This window comes from Camarhynchus parvulus, chromosome 3 (genome assembly GCF_901933205.1).
Source record: "Camarhynchus parvulus chromosome 3, STF_HiC, whole genome shotgun sequence".
Lineage (NCBI taxonomy): Eukaryota > Metazoa > Chordata > Aves > Passeriformes > Thraupidae > Camarhynchus > Camarhynchus parvulus.
Window position 1 is genome coordinate 90,091,383 of NC_044573.1, and position 22,759 is coordinate 90,114,141.

At 36.6% G+C, this 22,759-nt stretch overlaps 1 protein-coding gene across 2 annotated transcripts in view; it reads left to right on the forward strand.

Annotated features, from left to right (window-relative positions):
- ME1 (malic enzyme 1) overlaps positions 1-22,759 on the forward strand; it is a 156,801-nt gene that overhangs the window by 62,482 nt on the left and 71,560 nt on the right. For both annotated transcript variants that reach the window (XM_030944389.1, XM_030944390.1), the window contains exons 4-5: positions 2,796-2,871; positions 4,050-4,211. In XM_030944389.1, coding sequence (XP_030800249.1) covers positions 2,796-2,871; positions 4,050-4,211 — 238 coding nt within the window. The remainder of the gene's footprint in view (positions 1-2,795; positions 2,872-4,049; positions 4,212-22,759) is intronic.

The following is a 22,759-nucleotide window of genomic DNA, read 5'->3' on the forward strand; positions in this document are numbered from 1 at the left end:
ATGTGATTATATGTATTACTTGTCCATCTGCTTTAGTAGCCTCATCCTGAAGTGCTTTGTCAGACAAGTGCAAGTGCACATCCTGCAGGCCATCTCTTCCTCATCCAGCGGAGCAGGGTGTGCATCACTGGCATGACAGTGCTTAGTTTTATTATTAACATTATACTAAAATGGATAATTCAGTCATATTTCCAGATTGAAATCCATGTAGAACTGAATCCTGTTTAAATCATCTAGCTTGCCCCATGCTTCATTCTTCTCGTAGCTGTGCTATGACAACCCCAAAATAACTATAATGTCTGCTAGGTAGCCAAATTGCTGGCTACCTTTTCAGCTTTTCAGCCCTATCCCACTTAAAATAAACATATGCAGTTGGTAATTTCCCTAGTTATAGCATGACCTCATGGAAAAGAAAAACACATGTAATGCTACCTTTTGATGGCTGTCTGCAGGTAGAATTGCCAGTGAATTCAGTCCCATTAATACCAGCTGAGTATTCTTGTGGTTGACACTTTTGTGAGTCAGGGTTCCTCTTACGAACCGCGTGTATCTACCTGCAGAGGGTGCCTTACGGAAGAAAAGTGTTTTGGTTAAAGAAATGAAGGATAACTAAAAGAGATGCAGATAAAAGAAGAAAAAAAATCGTCTCTCTTATTCTGTTCCCTTAAATTTAAGAGCATCTTCTTGGTTGGGCCAGTGTATCCAGAAATGTCTTACTAAACTACAGAAATAATGGAGGGAAAGGGAGAAAGAGGAGAGTGGAATGCTTTTGACATCACTATTTACACTTCAGCTTCTGTTTTCCTTTGTGGCTTGAATCTGATCCTGCTTGAACAGATTTTGAAAAACGCTCTCAATACTTATTCAAAGGTCCTTACAAATGTTCTAACAGAATTCCTTCTGGAGCAGCCACTCTGCCTTTATTTTCCTCTGCTGGGGAATTTATTCCATGGTGACCTCTCTCCCTAGCTTGCGAGGAAGAGGCCAGTTAGGTGCACTGGCCTGGGCTCTGACTCTTTACAAAATCAATGCAAAATCTTGCTTCATTTAACACAAATCTATTGGGTTGGTGTAAATTGGAGAATGGAGACAAGGAGAGGAGTGATCCCACAAGATCGCTTTCTTCCAGCACTCTATGCTTGCTTTCACCCATTGTCACAGCTGTCTTGAGGCTAGCAATTTTGATAAGATGCACTTTATGATTTAACAGTTCACAGGCTGTTTTATAAAATACATCAGAAAGGAAGCATCATGTATTTTTCTTTGCTGTTTTGTGGATTTCATTGTTAAGGGACATCTTTTTTCAGGTAGATAGCTCACAAATAGATATGCTTGTGTGCAGTAAATACCAGAACTTTTCAAAAGTGTGATAAAATTAACCCTCCTGTCCCTAAAGACCTGTTGCCTCCACTGGGATGGAGAAATTAATTTGCTGACAGATGCAACAACTGAGAATAAGGAACATTATTAAGAGACAACCGAGATACTTTAATATCCAGCCTGTGTGTGTTAGTTCTGAGCATGGGAAGTGGACAAAGAGGGAGAATGAATTAGAAATGCCAGGATGAGAGAATTCCTTCTTCTAGGGAAAACTGTGTAAAATGAAATACTTTGGTTAATCACAACATAGCTCACATTGCTTTTTGTCCCAAATAATAAAGAATTTCAGTTGCATATTTTTGACATCAAAGGAAAAAAGGCACTTAAATATTAAATACAAAATTCAATATAAAAATACAAATTGCATGGTAATTTATATACAAACATATAATGTAATATATCTGAAATATTTTAACATATGAGATTGAATATAATGTTTGGACTAATTTTTCTGTGTTGGTTAGTATGCATTTAGCACTGCAGGAGATTTTTTGCTTGACTTGGTGTATGTGCAGTCATAGCTGATAAGCATTTTCTTGATTTATTAGTTTATTTAGACCTGTAAGACCCACTTGTATGAATATGAGACCATATTCTGGTAGACTTAGATTTCAATTATTTTTTCAATAATTTTCTCTTAAGTTTAGCTTTAAAATTTTTTAAATGGGCAACAGGACATGCTTTAGAATAATTCTAGAAGATGATGCATATACTTAGTAATGCAAAGTGTAATTACAAGAACGCATCCTTGGCATGGGCTTCTTCACTGATGTTTCCTTTGTAGATTTTGAGAGTTTGCATTTAAGTGCATTCATGGGTTTTGAGAGATGGCATTTTTCTACCATCTCACATGATAAAGTAGATAAGAAATTGAATTAAATGAACTCTGAGTGGACACAAAATGGCAGTCTAAAGAAATAGGGAGGCTGTTTTCCAAACACATAACTGAATGCTGCTGATTTATTTTATGTAATGATAATATCTGGCTTATTTCAGGTTTTGTTCACAGCTTAAAGCTTTGGCCTATTCTTGTTTGTGAATATTAGGACTGCTGGGGCAGTAGTGATCACTGCCATCGAAGGAACTCATTTTGTGATCAGGGACAACAAATGAACACATTGGAACAGACTAAGGGTTGAGTGCGTTGGTTTCAGAAAGGACTCTTACAGGTTCACTCTGCTCAGTAAAGCTTTGCTGAGTTACTTGTTCTCTGACTTCTAAATGCAGATGATTAGTTTACTTACTTATTCATACAAAATTAAGCTCTACTATTGAACTGAATTTATGTATGTTAGAAACACATTTGCATAGGTTTAATTTATTATTTTATTCTGTTTTACTTACTTTATTTCTATTATATTGATTTATAATTATTTAGTTACCTGTTTATATGAAAAGTATTTTTTTATTTGCAGAGGTCTTTTTATTTCTATCCATGACCGGGGTCACATTGCTACAATGCTTAAATCCTGGCCAGAAAGTGTCATCAAGGTAAGTAAAGTTTTAGGTGCATAACAAAGCTGATGCTGTTTTGTGCTCAAGATGAATTGGTTAAGATAGTTTTATGAGCTTTTTATCAGTTTAGATTTTGGTGATTTCATAATTCATTTTTTCAATAGAAAGAATGCTGTTATAGCCAAAGTTTTGAGGCATTTAAACACTTTTTTAGCTATAGGTGTCCTTTACTGATAATTGGTCAATTACATTGAATATTATGTAAAAAAACACCCTGAATGCTTTTTCTGCATTTCAGGAAATCAAAGAATGGTTGAGGTAGGAAGGCGCTCATCTAGGCCATCCTCCTGCTCAAACGAGGTCAGCCAGGACAGGTTACTCAGGGCTATGTCCAGCCTTTGAGTTTTGAGTATCTCCAAGGGGAGAGACCCCACATGATTCTTGGCAACCACACTATAGAGTTTAAGTAATAGTTCTCCACTTACAGTGCTTCATGATCTCTCTTAAAAAAATCTTTAATTTCCAGGCTTGCTACTGAGTATGACAAGAAAATTATTGTGTTGTCAGCTGTTTGCCATACTGAGCACTTCTCTCCTTTATTATGAAAAGTCTTTCTTATTAGCATAGACATTTTTTGGGGATTACTAAATTATTATATTTCTGTCAATGAGAGCACATGCTTCCTGGTATGTATAAGTATGATGGAGTGTGTTATTTACTCAAGGGAGGAAGACATAGATCTTTGAAGGGTAAGAACCAGGTGCTTGTAGACAGCTATGACAAAGGCCAGTAGGAGTGACTGGCTCTGGTTCTGCTGAAAACAGACATGACAAAACCCAGGAGTTTGTGGTTCTTCTTTTTTTGTGGAAACTTCCTTTCCCTTCCTATTATGTTTTCATACTGTTGACAGAAAAATGTGAGAGGGAACAATGCCAGTTCTCTTGTAATGTAATACTAAATACTAAATCTCTTGTGTATTCTTAAAAGTTTTGTGTGAAAGTCCCATTTAGAGTGAAGCAAGGGTCTAAAATAGTGTAACAAAACCACAGTAAAATATAATAAAACAATTTTTTACTTTTGTTATAATGTTGATTTAATTGCACCTGTTACAGTTTATACATGTAAAATAAAAAATTATGGTAAGAAAATAATGGAATACTTGGTACATGCAAGCAAGGAAGTGATTTTTACAATGCCTTCATTTCTTCCTCCAGGCTATTGTGGTGACTGATGGTGAACGTATTCTTGGGCTTGGAGATCTTGGCTGTTATGGAATGGGCATTCCTGTTGGTAAACTGGCACTTTATACAGCATGTGGAGGAGTAAAACCTTATCACTGTCTACCAGTGATGTTGGATGTGGGAACAGACAATGAGGTAACTCCTTTTCTGAAGTGTAGTGAGGGGTTTTTGTTACAATACTGGCTTGATTCTGTGCAAACTAAAAAGTCATAAGGAAAATGTCTCATCCTAATATACAGTGTAGATATACTCATCCTAATGTGCAGTGTAGACTGTTCTGTAATGTTTATGTAATTAAGGACACTGTTGTGCTTCATACACTGTACATGTTAAAATATGGTGTAGGAAATTTGGTCTCAAGAAGAGGAAGATGATAGAGTTAAAAATATAATTCAAGACAGTGTTCTTTCTCCAGTTCTGTCACAGAACTTCTCTACAGTAATTTTTTGATATGAACTTTGAATTCAGATTCAGAATAACTATTTCATTTTGGCGAAATGCTTGAGGCTGTAGTCTGATCTGTGCTGGTAAGGGGTGTCTATGTAATTCAGTTGTATGTTCCCTTTAGTTATAAAAAGCACTGTAAATTTTTCCAAGTGCGGTTCTAGTGCTTCAAGTAGGTGGACCTTACCCTCTTTAACTTGGCTTCCCATTTGTGTGAAATTCAGAGATTTAAACTTGTCGAGAATTGACTCCCTTCTTTACAGTACTCTTGAGATTACTGGTTAATTACTTGGCCTTTTGTGGGAGTCTGAAAGAATATTGCAATACTTGAAGACTCTGAATGATGTCAAACTAAAAAGAAAACCACCTGCAATGTATTTACGCTTTTGTAGAAGTAAATATATTGTATTATAAGTGATACATGTGTTAAACTTTATGCATGATAAATGTACTAGAGATTTATGTGTGTTATAGCTAAACAAAGCATTCCTGCACCAGTAAATTTCACTGGGGCTTCTGGATTGTTGGGTTGGGTGTGTGCATCTTCAGCTTTATACACACTCCCTCCCCCCTGCCCCAGTGGGGTCATTTAGACACTGCATGATGAAAGCATTACTGAACAAGAAATGTCTGCTCCCCTCTCTCTCTGTCCCACCAGAGCCCCCTTCTAAAAGCAGACAGGCTTTCTTGTGAGATGTGTCTGAACACTGTAGCAAGTAGCCATATCAATTCACATATAAGTCTCATTCGCTATAAAACATTTGTATTTTTGGTTTGAACAGTTATTTTGGTTTTGAGCAGTTGGGCCAGTTTTGTAATCCATTAATGAATGTTTCTCGGCAGTTGATTGCTACTTCTGTTACTTCAGTAGGCTTTTCATTTTGCTCTTATGCTTGGGTTTCATTGTAATTTTAACCTTTTTGTAGCATATTATTTGCTTGAAAGATATCAAACATCTATATATACACACAGCAACAGCAAAACGGGCTTATTCATGTTACTAGCCCAACTTTTATGTCACTGTTCTTGTGATTAAGCATTGAGTTCAATGTCTGTGAAGGAGTGGCACACAAAGTATTACAATGTGCATAAAATTTGTGTGACCTGAAGTTTGTTGATGCTCTGAAATAACTTCTGATCAGGAGGGTGCCTTTTTTTTTTTTCATTTTGGGATATGGCTTCTTATTAGGAGCATAGGGAATGAGGCCTCTGAATTTGGCTCTTGGGCTGGCAACAGGTGTGACTTTGTTGTACCCCTAAACTGATTACATGACATGGGCCTGATAGTGTTCATTAATGGGAGCTTGGATATAGTTCTCAGGCTTCTTTATCAAAGTCAGGGATCCTATGGCACCATCTCTCTTAGTTTCTTCCCTCAGCATCCTTCCTCTCACCCAGTGGCACATCCCTGTTCCCTCCTTAACACTTACGTTCATGTAACCCAGTTGATAATTCACTATAGAGAACTGAAATGACCCAAAAGCGTCCACATTTTGCTGGCTAAGCTGATTATATTAGGCCAAGCTGGCATGGAATTGCATTGCAATTCCTTATCTTTAAAGCTAAACCTCTTGAACAAATAAGTGTATTTTTAGGCTGTATTTTCTTAGTCTAGTCAGGATTTTCCATAGTAAGACACAACAGAAATCACTCTTGCAACTTGTGCATATATAAATAATAATTATGCTGAACATGTTTTTTTGCAGATGTTTTCCATTTAGATTAGCTCCTTCTCCCATTCTGTGTGGGCCTCCCTGCTTCAAAGGAAGTTTTAAAAATGTACTTTTGGCAACTATAATGCGGAGGTGCACAACCTGAAAATTCTCCAGAAATATTAATTCTTATTCAAGAACAGATTGCAAAAAACCCCAACTTCACAAGCTCTCATCCCGTATTGTTTTGTTGTGTACAGAACTCAAACCACTAACTTTGAGGAGCAACTCACTCAATTTGAAATGGTTATTAATTAAAGTCCTTGTTACTGTTAGTTTTAGCAGAGGTATTTTTAGCTAGGATATTATCCTGTTACTCATAAAATCAAGGAGAGAAAAGAGAAGCAAGTAGAGCATTTTTATACAATTGCCTATATAATAATCAAGAGAAGTGGAAACTGCTTATTTATGGTTAAAAACTTGACCTAGTAAAAAGTCCCGTGTGACCAAGCCAGTAAATGGTTCCATGTAGTCAGTGTGGGACTGAGTGTCCAAAAGAAGCAGTGTTGACTGCTGCCAAAAATAACAGGCCTGTTTTGTAAGGTATTGACAGGGCGAGTAATCACTGTGGAACATTTTTATTCAAAGCATTTAGAATATTATTTGGAGTACTGCTAGTTATTTACTACAAACCATGGCAATCTCACTAAAAGTTATGCCTTACCAGTAGCTGTGTATATTTCAGGTGTGAGGATGGTGCTTCTTAGGTGGGATTTCAATGCAATGAAAGCAATGCTGAGGCATTAGTCTGAGTGCTGATATGAAAGTGTTGTTGGAAATCCTGAGGTGGTATGACCTCTGGATCCTAAGTGTACGTCTAATTTTGCAGAGATATATGTTAAATCACCTTGCAGTGTTTAAAGAAATAGACTGTGCAAGAAAAATTAATAATTGTCAAGATACACACAGCTGCAATTTAGTGGAGATCTACCTGAAACACATGTTCAGCACTGGAAGAGGGATGGTTTAAGGAGGATGGAAAGAATCAAGCTGGATCAAAGGGAAACAGTTAAACATCAAAATTAGAGTGGTGATTTTTTTCTGCTTAAAAGATGTGAATAAACTCTCATGAAATAAACAATGTTGAGACAAGCCTTGTTGGCTAAAAATCAGTCTGGCTTACAGGCATGTGAATACTGGCAGTTTAATAAAAATCAACCGAACAGCAAAGCCTAGTAAGAGAAACCAAGGTCAGAAACTATCTTTATAGGCAGTAAAAAAGCAAAAGACACTAAAGAAAAGTAACTTAATGAAAATAATTATGGATAGTAAGAATGAGGTTTTCTGGTTTTCCTGATGCTTTTCCTTAGTGATGGTACTTACGGAAGTATTAGATTGTCCCTATAAATATGGTAGATGCTTCTTAAGTTTAAATTTTATCTATCTTGGCAAGAAGTCCTATTTCCCATTTTATTAACAGCAAATGAATATGTTGAAAAAGCTTGAAAAGTTTGTCAAGTTCCTTAAATCAGAATGTCCAAATAATGCTTTGTCAGTTTTTTTTTTAAATGTGGTAAAAGCTTTCTCTGTACCATGCTGAGCTGGGTGTGGAGGACGTACTAGTTTTTTCTTAGGTGTATCTGGGATGAATTGAAAGAAATCAGAAAGATTAGATTAAAGGTAAGGCTCTTACTCAAGATGAATGATCCTGGTCCACTGAGAGTTTACAGAATTTTGGTTGACTTTTTTTTTTACACTTGAAAGAAATTTGAATTCTTACTTTTTCTTTTAAGAAATAAGACTAATGCAAAAGCAAAGCAGGCTTCCTGTGTTACTCGAAAAAATGCAATTTAAAATATGTATTTCTGTGAAAAATAATAAAATACTTGCTGGTTTAAGGTATCTCGGGATTTTTTTCAGCTCTGGAAAGTTCAATATCTTTATCAGTGACTTGGACACAATATTTTATTGTTCAAGGGTCACAAAAGAGACAAGGTCTAGTTAAAGTACTATTATCCAGACAGAGGAGTAATGAAATCTAGCAAGACTGATGCCTTGTGTTATATAGAAGTCAAACCAATGGTGAAAGGGTTTATTTTGACCATAAAAATTTTAATCTAATACTGGATGTTTAGCAGAGGAATGAGAACTGTGTTTATTTAATACCTTAGAAAAGGGGCTTTGACAAGTTCATGGCTGCCAGACCAATTCTAAACTAATCACATGTGTAAATTCAATACTGGCAACGGCCAGTTGTGGGAGATTTGGAAAGATTGTGTGTTAGTTTTAAATTTAAACCATTTACCATAAATTTCAGTTTAGGTAGAAAGCATCCAGCTCTTTCAAACAGTACCTTTACACAATGTGGAAGAGCCAGGACAGCTCATATTAAAAGGACTTTTTACACAGGCAGTTTCTAGCAGAAGACATTGTGGTGCTCTGAGCACCAGCACAGTGCCATGTGGATTGCTCAGGGATCTGAGATCCTTCCATCTGCAGTGGCTACAAGGAAGCTGGACACACAAATATTCTCTTGCCCTGTGTAGACACAGCTAAAAAGCTGCTGGGTTATTATATATAATACCCTTAATGTGCAGATGAATCGTGATGGCCAGTTTGCTTTTAAAAAATGTGTCTCTGAACTGTTGATCTCTTCTCCAAAGTAAGAAGGGATAGGATGAGAGAAAATGCAAGCTGCACCAGGTGGGTTTTAGATGGGATATTAGGAAGAATTTCTTCACAAAAAGGGTTGTTAAACATTGGAACAGACTGCTCAGGGAAATGGTAGAGTCCCCATCCCTGGAGTTATTTAAAAGCTATGTGGCTGTGGTGCTTAGAGACATGGTTTAGTGCTGGGCTTGGCAGTGCTGGGTTAACAGTTGGACTCGCTGATCTTAAAGGTATTTTCCAACCTAAGTAATTCTATAATTCTATGATTTAAGCACGGAAAAGTGCACAAGAGGGAGAAATATGCAGGGCAGCTGCTACGGCAGCTTCTCCTTCCTCTGTGACAGTTCAGGGACTTGCGGGTTGCTATTTCAAGTTGCTTCCTGCATGCTTGCTTTGGAATATTTTTTTCTCTTAACTTACTAAAATACTGAAGTACAGGAATGTGGTGATTCTCACAGTTGCCCTGAATAGGTCAATGAGCATGCCCGGGCTGGCAGTTCCAACTCCTCTGGAGGAATGACAGGCATCTGTGCTGGAATATGCAGTCCAGAAAAGCTGAGGTGCAAATTCAGGCTCAGCTTTTCAGCTTATCCTAGCTAGCTTTCTGTATTTCCCCATATTATTTCCAACTGCTGTGGGAATTAGTAGTAGCTTTCTAAGATTCATATTCTTGAGGAGTACCTACATATAAATGTGCAAATGAAAGCTGATGAGAAAACAGAAACAAACCTGCTTTTATTATTAATATTTCAACCAAAATAGAAACCTGGACAGTAGAAAACTGATTATAGAGGAAACCTGCAATTTCATACCTTATCAATCCAAAAATATAGATGTGTCAAGTAAATAAATTGTGCAGAGCTGCAGGGATTTCTAAGTAAAAGACAATCACGATTTGCATTCATATGTAGAGTAGTGCCACTTCTACACTTCTTTTTAAATGTAGCAAATATGTAATGGGAATGAATGTGCTCTCTTTATGAGATTCATGATTTTAAATTTAAATTTTTAAAATTTTAAAATGTATTAATTTGTGATTTAAAAAAGGTCCTGTCGCCTTCCCCTTGAATGATGATTGTTAGAACTGGAGACATTTCAATGACAGTTTTACTGTAACATAGCAGTAACATTTCCTGAATTCTGTGAATAGAGGTTGGTCCTGTCTATATAAAAAGAGTCTGTTTTTGTATCTGGTGCAATATGAGAATCTCATTCCTAAGTTATATTCTCCAACGTGCTCCCTAGTAGTTTTGCATATTTCTGTAATACAAATGACACTATGTGTGATCAAAACAGGTTTCCAGATGTGCAGCTTTTCATTTAGGTATGTTGAAATGTTACTGACCAAATTAACCTGGGTGATGGAAAGAGGCTTTTTTTACATGTTTCATGAAATAGTCAGGCCAAGGAAAGTGCTCAGAGTTAATGCTGTGACTCAGTGGTGCTGAGTTCCAAGCATTAATTAACGTTTGTAAAATTATTGATGAAGTAAATATTCTGTGTATTTTTTATTTTTTGGTTGCTGCCTGTCTGTGCCAGTCTGGTAGGATATAATCGCACTTCCCTTTACCAGTTAAGTTTTCTTTTATAAGTGGATTTTTTCTCAGTAGATCTTGCTTCTGTACTGCCTTCCTCGGTAGTATACAGTCAGCACTTGAGCAAGAAAGAAAATAGATGACCATTCCGTTCTCTTCCCCTTTCTGAACTTTGAGTTGGCAAGAAAACAATGTGATCGGATACTAATTTTCTGGAGTCAGTATCATGAGTAATTTTTTCCATTCTCTCTTCAGTGTTAAGAAGTATTGAAAAGTGATATGATATTTGAACTTAAAGTCCTGTCTAGCCCATTGGGAAGGAGAAAAACTGCTTTATTTTGTCAGAATTGGTAGTCTACTTTTAAATCTATTCATTTATTTGGAATGAGTTTGTGTTAGAAGAGGGAATGGACGCTGATTTTATAGATGCATGTTCTAAAATTGAGGGGTTTAGTGTTATCTTTCCAGTGTGTTTCAAAAGATCCATGTCTAAAATAAATATCATCAATCTCTCCTATACATGCTTTATTTAAGTAACATGAACACCTGGAACTGTGCCAGCATCCATATTATACTTGCAGACTTAAAAAATGCTCTGGAGAAGGTGTGGCATTTACATTCAGACCCACCATTTTCCCTCAGTGCACGGACTGGTGGGTAACATATTAGAGAAGATCACGAGTATCTGACAGCAAATGTCCTTCAGTAATTTTTGAGAGTTTTCCTTTTCTTGCTCTTTAATGCTCTTATTGAATAGCTACAATATATCTGTAATACATTCACAACTTGAAATTTTCATAAGTTATTTTTACTCAGTGTGTTAACTCAGATGGGTTGAGAATTTGTAAGTGTAGTAATAAATCTAGATTTACCCAAGATACTGAGATTTCCAGTGTGTTTCAGTCTTCTGAAGACAACCTCTTTGAGTTTGTCTTTTGTCCCTAGCCTTCTGCAATTTTTTTAATTACTTCTTCTTCTGTATCTTCTGTCTTACTATATATTTCCATGGCTATATTAAACCTTCAAGAAAATTGTGTACAAATGTCTTCTGCTTCTTAGGGAATGCGTTCTACTAATGATATATTAAGAGAGCTGAAACACAAAACATTGCCTATCCCTTTTATGAAGTAATTGTGCCCAGAGGGAAACAACATTTCCCACAGTATTTAGAGCTAATAAAAGTTTTGACTTATTTTCAAATGTAGAAGATCATTTGCTATTCTTAACCATGGTGTTCCCAGGGAAGCATATTGCATCTCCTCTCTTGTTTTTGTTTAGCTGCTTTTCTCATATTTTGTTAGGCATACATCAGCAGCTGTGAGTACCAGGGCTTTTACCAATAAAACTCAAATATAAATGGACCTGGATTTTAAACGTTTTATTCTCTTTAAATATTTTTCTTTGTTTCAGAATATGCACACTATCAGCATTTTCTTTAATGTTGCAGTCTCTTGTAATGGCCTTTGTTCTTTACTATTGCAGTAGAAAGGCATTCTGTGTTTACTACTGTTATGGTCCTCCTCTTCTATCCTAAGAGAGGGTGAAAAATACCTTGATCCTCATTTCCTGTCAGTAGCAAAAGTACTTACAGTCCTTTCTAAATACATAAATAAACAATAGGGAAAGATTCATTTTTTCACCAGGGACTTACTGTTGCTATTGTACAGCAAAATGTTACTGCATTTTTAAAAATTCATCCAGTTGTTCCAGTATAATTAAATTTAAGGAGACTTTCAAGTACATACGATCTTTTTAAGATGCACGTTGTATAAAATAATATCTAGTTGCATATTTCAGTGCCAGATTACATTCACCATCATTCTAAATTGCCTTTCCTAAAGTTCTCTTATGCTTTCAAAAAATACTAAAGATGTATTTGCAGTCTTCTTGTAACCATCCAGCCTTTCCATGTTGCCTGTGTACTAAGCCCAAATCTAGACTTTTCTGGTATACCCACTTAGGTAGCAATGTTTCTGCCTCTTTCTTTCCCATACTTAGGGTTAACTGGAATGGACAGTTATAATCTTGTGTTTGAATTATTAGTCTTGAGAGTCTGGAGCCAAACGAGGTAAGCTCAGAAAGACTTAAAAAGAGGTGTGGAGCTTGTCATCTTAACTTAAGCTAATCTTCCTAAACTAATTTTGTAAGGGGAACAGGTGCTGCTTCTTGAAGAGGAACTGTCTCAAATGGGTCTAATAAATTGTATTTTAAAATGGTTTTGAATATTTTTTTTTTTACTTATTGACTATAAAAAGAGCCTGGACTAGTTTAGATGTAGAAGTATCCAGTATAGGTTCTTAAGTTAGCTAACATGAATTCACATTCAGTTTGCACTTCACTTGCTTCTCTCTGCATCTGATACGTGGTTCCTGTGTGACTCAGGGGACTTGTACAGAGACTGAAACTTGGTTTTGAACTTATGTCAACCTCTTATTAAACAAACTCTTGTTATCTTGGAGAAGTGTCATTCTGCTGCTTTGTGAGAAATGCCATTCCACTGCTTAGTGCGTGAGAAGACCTCAGCAATTGTCTGCTACTTTTGATCTATTTTCAACCTTTAAATATTGTCATTTTGGCTAGGAATATATGGTATTCTTTTTCTGTGACTGTTAATTTATTACTGTGACATTTGCTATTTATGATTATTTATTTTGTGAAATGTTCTATTTTGTTAGACCACAAAAAATGTGACAAAACTAGGTGGTGCCTCAGATTTTCGTGTTTACCAAACAATGTGTTGGCAATGATTTTTAAGACCTGAGAAGCTGAAGAGAGGAGGGTTTCAGAAGAAAGAATATAGGTGGTGACACAGGATTTAAGTCGCAGTTTCAGCTGACACTAGAGAGAACGAGCTGTGTACTTATGTTACAGGCAGTTCTGTCAGTCCATTTAATTTCTTCTTACTTCACTTTCCAGAGCTAGGGGATCTGTGAAAGAGGGCAGAAATGCATATCTGGAAATGCTTATTTTGGATAACATGCATGAATATCCATAGACTAAATTGATGGCAGACTTTGTTTGAAGATACATTGGACATTTCCAATTCTTTATGCTCAGAAGACAGCAACAGATAGTGTTTGTTTTCATTGGCTTTCACACTAACTGCTGTCAACCTCTTCAGAAATTTCACAGGCAGTGCGGGAAACAAGAGAAGGAATGGGCATAAATATAGCTATTATCACAAAAGGTGGGAAAATATGTTATTTATGGCTCCACATAAGACAGCCTAGCATCTGGGACAAAGCTTGTCATGCTTGAATTGTAAAGGTGCTCTTAAAAATGTTGGCCTTGTGCTAGCAAGTGTACTTTGAGCACAGAATGACTTTTTCTTTTTTTTGACTAGTGATATGACAGATATATAGTTGAGATGCCAGCACCAAAATAATATCAACATATTTTTTCAGTCTAGGGGACACTGTTGATGTGACTTGTTGGTGTGGGAAGAGGTCCAACCCATTTGGCTCTAAGAAAGAAAATGTCTGAATGTCGGCGCAGGAGACAGGGATGTCAGGGTCAAAGGAAAGACCATGTGGAAATAGCTTATGGAAGTGAATGATATAAATAGACATAAGTTTAATAAAACTGAGGAGAGGTCAAAACAAGTGGTAGAGATTTACAGTTACATGTGAATGAAAAAAAAATAAAACCAAAATATCGTTACTGTTGGTGTAGAAATAAGATATACGGGTAACCTAGAATAAGATTTTCAGTTCTGTAAATGGTATCTGTTGATATGTTAAAAATCTGTTCAGTCTGATGTACTTGAGACACTCTGCTGTCATAATGTGTGAGCTGATACAATATTAGCAAAATCCTCTTTATAGATATGATATTAAATATGAGTGAAAAAGGTCTTTGAAGGTTTTTTTAAGGCTTATGTTATCTTTGTAATTTTTCTGATGAAGAAAAGTTATTAAGATGGCATACTTCTGAATACTGCTAATTAATAACAAGCCTTTGATGGTGTCATCTTCAAAACAATAAGTCTTTACTCTTTGCTGTTCCATGTTGTTTGTGGTTTGCTTTTTGATTTTGGGTTTGTTTGGGTTTTTTTTCTGTATTTTTGTCTGGTTTTGAAAGCTGGATGAGTCCTTATAATTAGATATTCCAGCTACCTATCCTAAACAAAATTTGTAAATGCAAGTTGCATGAACATAAAGGGAATGATGTCTGTTCCTCGCTTTGCAAAAATGGTATAGAAAAGTTAAATGTATTAAAAGTGTTTGATCCACCCCAAGCAGCTGTATTTTATCACTCTCTTGTTTAAGCTAAAAAATGTAATGTATTGAGATAGCTACACTCCTGCTAACTACAGGAAAAAAGGAAGAGAAATATCTCCAACTTCTTTAAAGCATTTCACTGAGGCTGGAGTTGTCTTTTAGGGTACCATATAGGCTGCCATGAGTACTGCGTGGGCTCTTCTTAAAGATTATTGTTTGGCCACCTTCTGTGATTTATTATAAGCACTTGTGGCTGGACCTTCAAGTAGGTTTTAGCACGTGATCCCTCATGTTTTTTGAGAGCAAGAAACTTCTGCAAGTTTGGTTGCAGTAATCTATTTCTATAGCTTCCAGTTCCCATTATCCATCAGCTGTATTTCAAAGTGTAGAGTATTGTAACCAGTTTCTTGATGCGTGACAGGATATGTGACTGAGATTTTAGCCATGTAGCAGCTAGGGTTCATGAAGAAGAAATTGTAGTCTTTAACTCTGTGATGCCTGTGGGGGGGTCAGTTGTGTAGGGAGCTTAATGGTCCATGTGAACCTTTTCTGTGATTCAGTAAAAGCTTTTATAGAAAGTAGATACCAGGAGTTTTAGGAGATTTCCTGTGTGATTTCTTCTGAAAATTATATTAATAAAATAGATGAGATATCTCAGATTTCTATCTGACTATTGTTTGTATGTTAAAATATTAGTGATTACATGCAGCACAATGTGCTGAAGTCCTAAATGACATTGGATTCTTCAGGACTATTGTTTTCTCAATAGGCAAATGATTAAGTTTTTCAAGAAATGCCACTGGCATGCAGACAACCATTTGTTTTCAGTTTTACTGTGTAAAAGAGTTATGCATGCTAAAATTGTGTCTGATGAAATGTTCCTCCAAAACCATGGTTCTGAGTGTCTTCCAAGTTCCAACTCAAATTACAGGCATTTCTGGAATTGGCATTGTCCCTATCCCTCCAGACAGATGTTAACATCAGGAGAGATCTCTCAGACTGTTAAACACAATGCAGAGTATTTATCTTGCTGTTTTGCTTTGTTTTGTTTTCTTAAAATGAACAATGACTTACCCTCCCTGTTCTCCTTGCTAACTCTGCTAGGTATGGTTCTGGTAGCAGGTTGAATCATAGAATCATTTAGGTTTGAAAAGACCTATAAGATCACTGGGTCCCACTATTAACCCAGCACTGCCAAGTCCACCACTAAACCATGTCCTGAAAGTGCCGCATGTACTTTTAAATACCTCCAGGGATGGGAACTCAACCCCTTCCCTGCTTCTCAGCTTGTTCCAATGCTTGAGAACCTGTTCTGTAAAGAACGTGTACTTCATCCACAGTGACAGTACCCTGTTCATAGAAAGCATTCCATTATTTTCAGATTGGCACAATTAGCACAGGAAATGGATCTTTCTGTATTTTTTCTCAGTATTTTTCTAAGATTAGAAATTATTTCCCCTTCATCCTACTAATCATGTGCCTTAGTTATGAGCAGCTTGTGACAACAGCTACTTGGTGCAGAAGTAAATGTAGATTTAAAAGAAGGACCTGATGGATCCCTATGGTGCTGATACACAAGCATGGTACTAGGAGAACTCTGGTGCTTTATAGATCAATCTAACAAGGAATTTATTATGTTAGTTTTGCAGCTAACTTTCTGTAATGGAAGATGTTGGCGCAATCGTATGTTTAGAATTAAAAAACTTTTAAAGTTTTCATTTTCTAGTATGAAAAACTATCAAGCTAACTTGCTAGCTTTGAAGGCAGTTTTTTCTTTTTTCAATTACAGTACTTTTATGAAAAACATCTAATCCAATCCTCGGGAAAATGCCTTATTTTCTCCTTATGAACAGGGCATGGCTCATGATGGCCATCCTCTGAAACGTATATCTGATAGTTTTCAGAAGTTAAACTGGTTGAAAATAATCAATGTAAGCTGTTTGACCTAAAAAAGGTTCCAATGGTATTTAAATTTCAGGGATATACCATTATTTTTTTGCTTTATCTGCTGGCTAGCAAAGTTATGCCTGAGGTATGTTTCACTACTCAACTCTTCCCAGGTCTTTCCTGTTTGGAAACTGCCATAAAGATCAAGATTCACAGAGCAGTTTTTGCCGTACTGTCCAAGTAAATTTACTGCACGAATTTTTTTAATATCAATGGTAACTTACTGGAAAAGCTTTGTTATTGTTGTGTGAATCTCTTATGCTCTGTATTGGAAAGGTGAACAGGTGGAACAAAAGCTAAATTGCTTTGAAAATATATAATTCATCTGATGTCTGATGTATTATTGCTTTAAAAATTTTTAAATTTTAGTATTCAATGAAAAGTATAGCAGTATATGGTTAGCCTAGCTGTAGTGTGTATTACTTGTAGTTTTCAGAGCCCACCAAGTAGAGCGGTTCAGGTGTCATTGTGAATTCCAATTTGTTTCGAAAGGAACTTCTTGGGCATGTGCATCATTAATGGACCACTGGCTGTAACTAGTATTGTGTGTTTCAAGTGCTCAGAAATCTTGAATTAGACCTAAAAATCATAAGAGAAAATTTCTATAAAAGTATAATTTCTATAAAATGTTTTATCATTCCCAGCATTTTGAAGTTTAGCTATGAGAGTGACTCGGGTATATCTAGAGACTCACACTAGAAGGCAATACCGCTCTCTGGCACTGGACCATCAACAGCCCTTGAGCTCTTCATCCATCACTTGGTTCCACAAACTGACTCGTGGACACAAGTGAGTCATGCCCCAAACAAAAATGCCTTGTCTGACTTGGAAGAGACAGCAGTCCCTTGAAAAATCAAGTGCATCTTGCCCCTTGCTGCTGCAATGTTTTGTCTTTGGATTTTGCACTTGGTGCTTCCTTGCTAATGAGGGCTCACATAACCACACAATTGTGTATCTCAGGTATGTTTGTAAATGTTACCCTCAGGGGGCTGGGTGCTCTTTAGCTTTGTGTACTCACTCTCAGCAATGTGTTTGACTTCCTGGAAGAGCCCTTGTGGTAGCCATGGCACAGGATGGAGGGCGGCAGGCAGATGGTGTCGTGTGAGGGGGCTGGAGGCTTGTGCCCCTGGGCACACAGCCACGGTATGCCCGCAGCACTCACACACTGGGGCCTTTATTCAGTGCCACAGACATGCGCCGGAAACATCCCACAGAATGTCCTTGGCACAGCCTGGCTTTGTGCAGTCTTGCTTGGGGATGGGCTGTGGTAATTTCATAGCGTGTTACAAGATTCCTTCATAAGGCATTCTTTCCAGCCATTAGAGGGATTTTTATTTTGTTGTTAAAGTTCGCTGGAGCTGACAGTTTTTGAGCTGGGCAAGGCTGTCTGCATGTGTGGGAAATCACTGGAATATAAGCGACAAGGTTCAGTGAGCATTTGAAGCTACAACTGGTAATTTCTCTTCAGGTTAGAAATGAGTAAGCTCCCTGAGCAGAAGCAAGCGCAGGATGTAAAGGTCACATTGACACTTTAATAACTTTGAAATTAAATAGCAAGTTGGGCTTAATAAATGAAGCCTGTCTTTAAGGAGAAATAATTTCAAATGTCTAGTCTGTGTATGCAAATCTGTAGTATCATTATACATATATGAAAGAGAATATATTCTCTGTATTTTTTACCACAACCTTATATTCTTTTAAGCAGAATTTTTAAACACCATAACTACTTTTCTGTTACGTTAGGATATTGCTTCACCAGAGTTTTAATAAATTTTTATATTTTGAGCTGTCTCAAAAATTCACAATACTCTTTGCTAATAACTTTATTCCATAGAAGTCATTCCTTTCAAGCGCTGCATTCAAGATTGATTACAAAGGAGCACTATGAATGTATTATCTTTTAAACACTTGACTATTGAAGGTCTAGAATTTTTTCTGACCAGACAAGGGACAATTTTCAGTGATGTTTTTAGGCTTACAGGTGGGAAAATAGTAATTATAGTACGGCCATATCTTTGTCTCTGAAGAACTGACAGCTACTTGGTTTTGGTAAGGTGAGCACAATGGGGATCAACTGTTAAAACTCATGTCTGATATATGGGGTTTTTCCTCCTTTTTTTATAGCTAGAATGACCCATTTTACCAATTTACCATAGAATACCAATTTTTGGCATTTTATGTTGGGATCTTTTGTGACATCCTGTCCAATGAAGGAGCCCATGGAGGAAATGGAGGGACAAAGAGAGCTACTGTTCTGTATGCCAGTACCTTTTTTGGAGATGTCTAGATAAAGTATTAGCTGAGACTCCCAAAGATGAGATCTCCTTCTTTTAGGGAGAAACAGAGAGTAAGGCTCCTTTTATTCTTGTGCAAAAGGCCCCTTGCTAACATTTGCAAATGTGTTGATAAAGGTCTGGTGTTTAGATAGGAGGGGCCGTGATTTCTTAGTGATTATGTCATATGGCTAGTGTAATTCAAAGAAAACAAAATCTCAGAAAAAATCTTAAGTTCTTTGATTATGCAATTATTTTTGCAAAGTATTCTACACCCTCAAACCCAATTACTAGCATTCAACTCATCCAAAGTTCACTTAGCATTTGGAAACACAGAATTTGTTACACATTTTAAGGTCATCATCCTGTATTTCAGGCTTCAAAACAAGCTTATTCAAAGAAAAGAAAGGCCTTCTAGTCTACTATAAGTTGAAATCTTACACACTTTTTAATGCTGTGAAAAACACTTTGCAACTGTAAGCAGTTCTTGAAGGACATAAAATTGTGATTCAGCATGTTAGTGCTTCCATACTGAAAGTTTAAATTTCAGATTGATTGCTGGGTGATGAGTATTGATGGAAGCTGAAGTTAAGTCCAAAACATTGGCATGTTCCTAACTGGCTGTTTTTATTGGAAAAAGTTTCACATCAAGTGAAATTTCAATCTTGTGGAACAAAAATAGAAGTTTGGAATATGCAACTTTCCTGGAAAGCAGAAACCCTCCTTTGCTCACCAGCCCTTCCCCAACCTGTTGAAACTGAGACAAGAAAGTTACAGAAAGAATTTAGAATGTATTAATGTAAGAAAATTTTAAGACTTGAAAAAGCAGCGGCCTCCCTCTGGTGTTTTTGGTAACTGCGTGCCCTGTTAGATGAATCATGCTCTGAAATGTGTTTAATTTCTGGCATGTGGCATGTCTTTGTCCCAAAGCTTCAGATGTCCCGTACAAATCCAGTCCTCTTTTAGCTCTGTAATTGTGACTCTAGTGCAAATCATTTCCCATTGTAGAGCTGCTGGTGGGTTTTGGCATTTTAACGGCGTGGGTTAGTTGCTACTCTGAAGCATTACCATACACCAAACACTGTCTGCGTAGCACTGATTGGTTCTGAACTATCTCTGCTCCATCTTTGTCAGTGGGAAGGCTCGGGGTCTTGCAGATGTTCCCCTACAATTTTCCATGAAGCTGTTCACTGAAGTATGTATTTCCAAAGAAACATCTCAGTGCCAAGTTTGGGAATAAATGACATTTCAGTGTGTTTGTACTCAACTGATGAAATATTTAAGTGTGCAGTTTTCTGTTTCTCACTGGTTTGGCTTTTGTAGCTAAATTCAAGCCAGGTGCACAGCTCAGCCTTGCTTGAACTTTGATGGTTTGCTGATCTCTTTAAGTAAGATGGCATAAACGATTTACCTTTTTCTTAAAACCCCCAAAGGTCATTACAGTTTTAATATGCTCGGGTGGTGCTTCAAAGAACTTGTTATTTTGCACAGCTAATTCTAAATAGATCTACCTGATATTTCCACTACCACTACCAGAACTTTTAAAAAGCCCTTTATTCTTAGAAAACACTATTTCTGTTAAAGCTTGAATGTATCACATTGGTAAACCTAAATGTTTCAGAACTTTTTTTAGTCTTAGAATAAACATGTCTAAAAATAAGCTGGCATCAACTTTTTCAGTATCATGTGATATGCGTAACAAACCAACTAACCTGGAAAAAGGAGAGTTATGTTTTGAGAGAGATTTGATTTCCAAAAGAACAAAACAAAGTTTAAGCTTTGACAACAAGCTAGGTAACAAAAGAAACCCAAGTCATTGAGGAAAAGTACCTAATCATCGTGTCAGTTTGACATACTCGATTGTATGACGAAACTTTTTTTTTCGGTAATCTGTTTTGAAAGCCATGAAATAGTTGGTAGCAAATGTTAATCTCTCAAGATGTGTGAAAGCTCTAAAAAAAACAAGCACCACAGTCCTGGTTTGCATGGTGTTGACCTGAATAAGGGGATAATGTGCTTAAGCAGCTTATTCATTCTTCAGCAGCCTTTGGAAAGGGAGCGGCTCCACAATGGTTTTGCCACTCGGCGCAGACGTGACCACTGTTCTTTTCACTTGCTGAATGTTTCATTCTTTTGTGTCCGCCACGGGTTTCTTCATACGTTGTTCCAAACAGGACCATAAAGGAACTTTTTGGGGCTATTTCATGTCAAACTGTAACGTTTGTTAAGCAGAATGCACTGAGCTGTAAAGGAATTCTGAACTCTGAGTATATAGCTGGCCAAGCTTTTCATCGGAGATGTGTCGCTGAATTAATTGTCTCTGCTTGTGAGACTTCCCAGGCTAGAGGTTTATAAACACTCCAGAAACACTGTAATAATTATTTTAACTATTTCACATTAATTTTCATCATCATTTTTGTGTTGACTATAGATTTAAATGCTCACAGACATGAAAAATGCAGAAGTAGTAAAAGGAGTGTAGGAGCCTATATATGTTTAAAGGCTGATTTAGCACTTTTTCAACAGAGTAATGTGATGCCTGTTTCTCTTGAACTTTCACAGAATCACTGCCCATCTAAACTGCCTTCTTAAAGGAATCCGACTGATTCAATCTAGCTGCAAAGTGTTTTAGAAACATGTCTTCAGAATTTAAAAAATAAAGGGACCAAAGATTTGTTTTTAATTTTGAGCATTGTTTTATAAAATGAGAAAACAGACATTGCTTAATAAAAAACTTGTGGAAGCTCTTTGAAAAGAGCAAATCAGTTTAGGAAGAAAAATTAGGAGAGTTGGAAAGGGATTAAGTTATTTACTCTGAATTGGACAGTGGAACATGCGGTATCCATGCACAGGTCGTGGAATAGCAGAAGCCTATTGGCATGGGAAACTGCAGCAATGGGATTTTAGAAGTGAGGTTGCTGCTTTGGAGTCCTACCATGATGTTCCTGACAGAGGCTCCTGAGGCTTGGCCGTTCTTCTTTCCAACCTTGTGTGCTCAATCTGGTGAGAAGTGTGAGACAACTCATATGGGCTCTCCAAAATTGCCTGAAGATTTCCAGTTGTTAAAGAGTTAATTTGCACTTTGTGCAAATTCATCCTCCAGATTCATAAATTTATCCTTGATTTTTCAGGTTTTCTTGAGGTAATTTTTAATAACTAGAAAAACTTGAAATGAAAAAATAATTTCAGAAATAGTTTTTGACTATGAAGTTTGGAGTGATTATATCAAAACAAGAAGACTATACGAAAGGGAAAATTACATTGACAAATATCAGATCAAACTCTTGCCAGTTTTTCCTGCAGTATCTAGAATAGGTAGAGAATTATTATTTTGATTTTGCTACTAGAATATTTAGCATAATGTGAATACACAGGCAAAATTATTTCTGAAAAAAGTGTGCTACTTAGACATGAATGCTACAGTGTGTTGGTGAAGGGAATAAATAAAATACTTACAGTGTAATGATGTCACCTTCACTTACAAAGTAATTTTAATTTTGAGCTTTATTCGTGTTTCACTTCAAAAACTGAACTAACAACTTCTGAATGGCTGTAAGTAATGTATTACAAATTGCTCTGAATTGGTGATTAATTTAGCAATTTTTATTTAGCAAGAAAATTCAGCTTTTAAACCTGCTTGATTTTTTAAAACATTCAAATCTTATTACTTTACATCTTTCTGGAAGTGGAGAGAAAAGTGAGGAGAGAGAAACATCTCTATCTATAGGTCTGTATCAGGAGCTCCTGGGGAGGCAGAATGCCACCGAAGATTTTAAGTTTCATACTGATTCAAGTCATTTTTAACAGGGGCTTGTGACCCGGAGGAATTTTTTTTTCAGTTTTACAACATAAAACAAAGCTGGGATGGGAATTTAGGCACTTCTCTAAAATTCAGAAATCAGATTTCTGTTTCCCAGTCTGGGTCAGGAAGAGAAAGCTTTC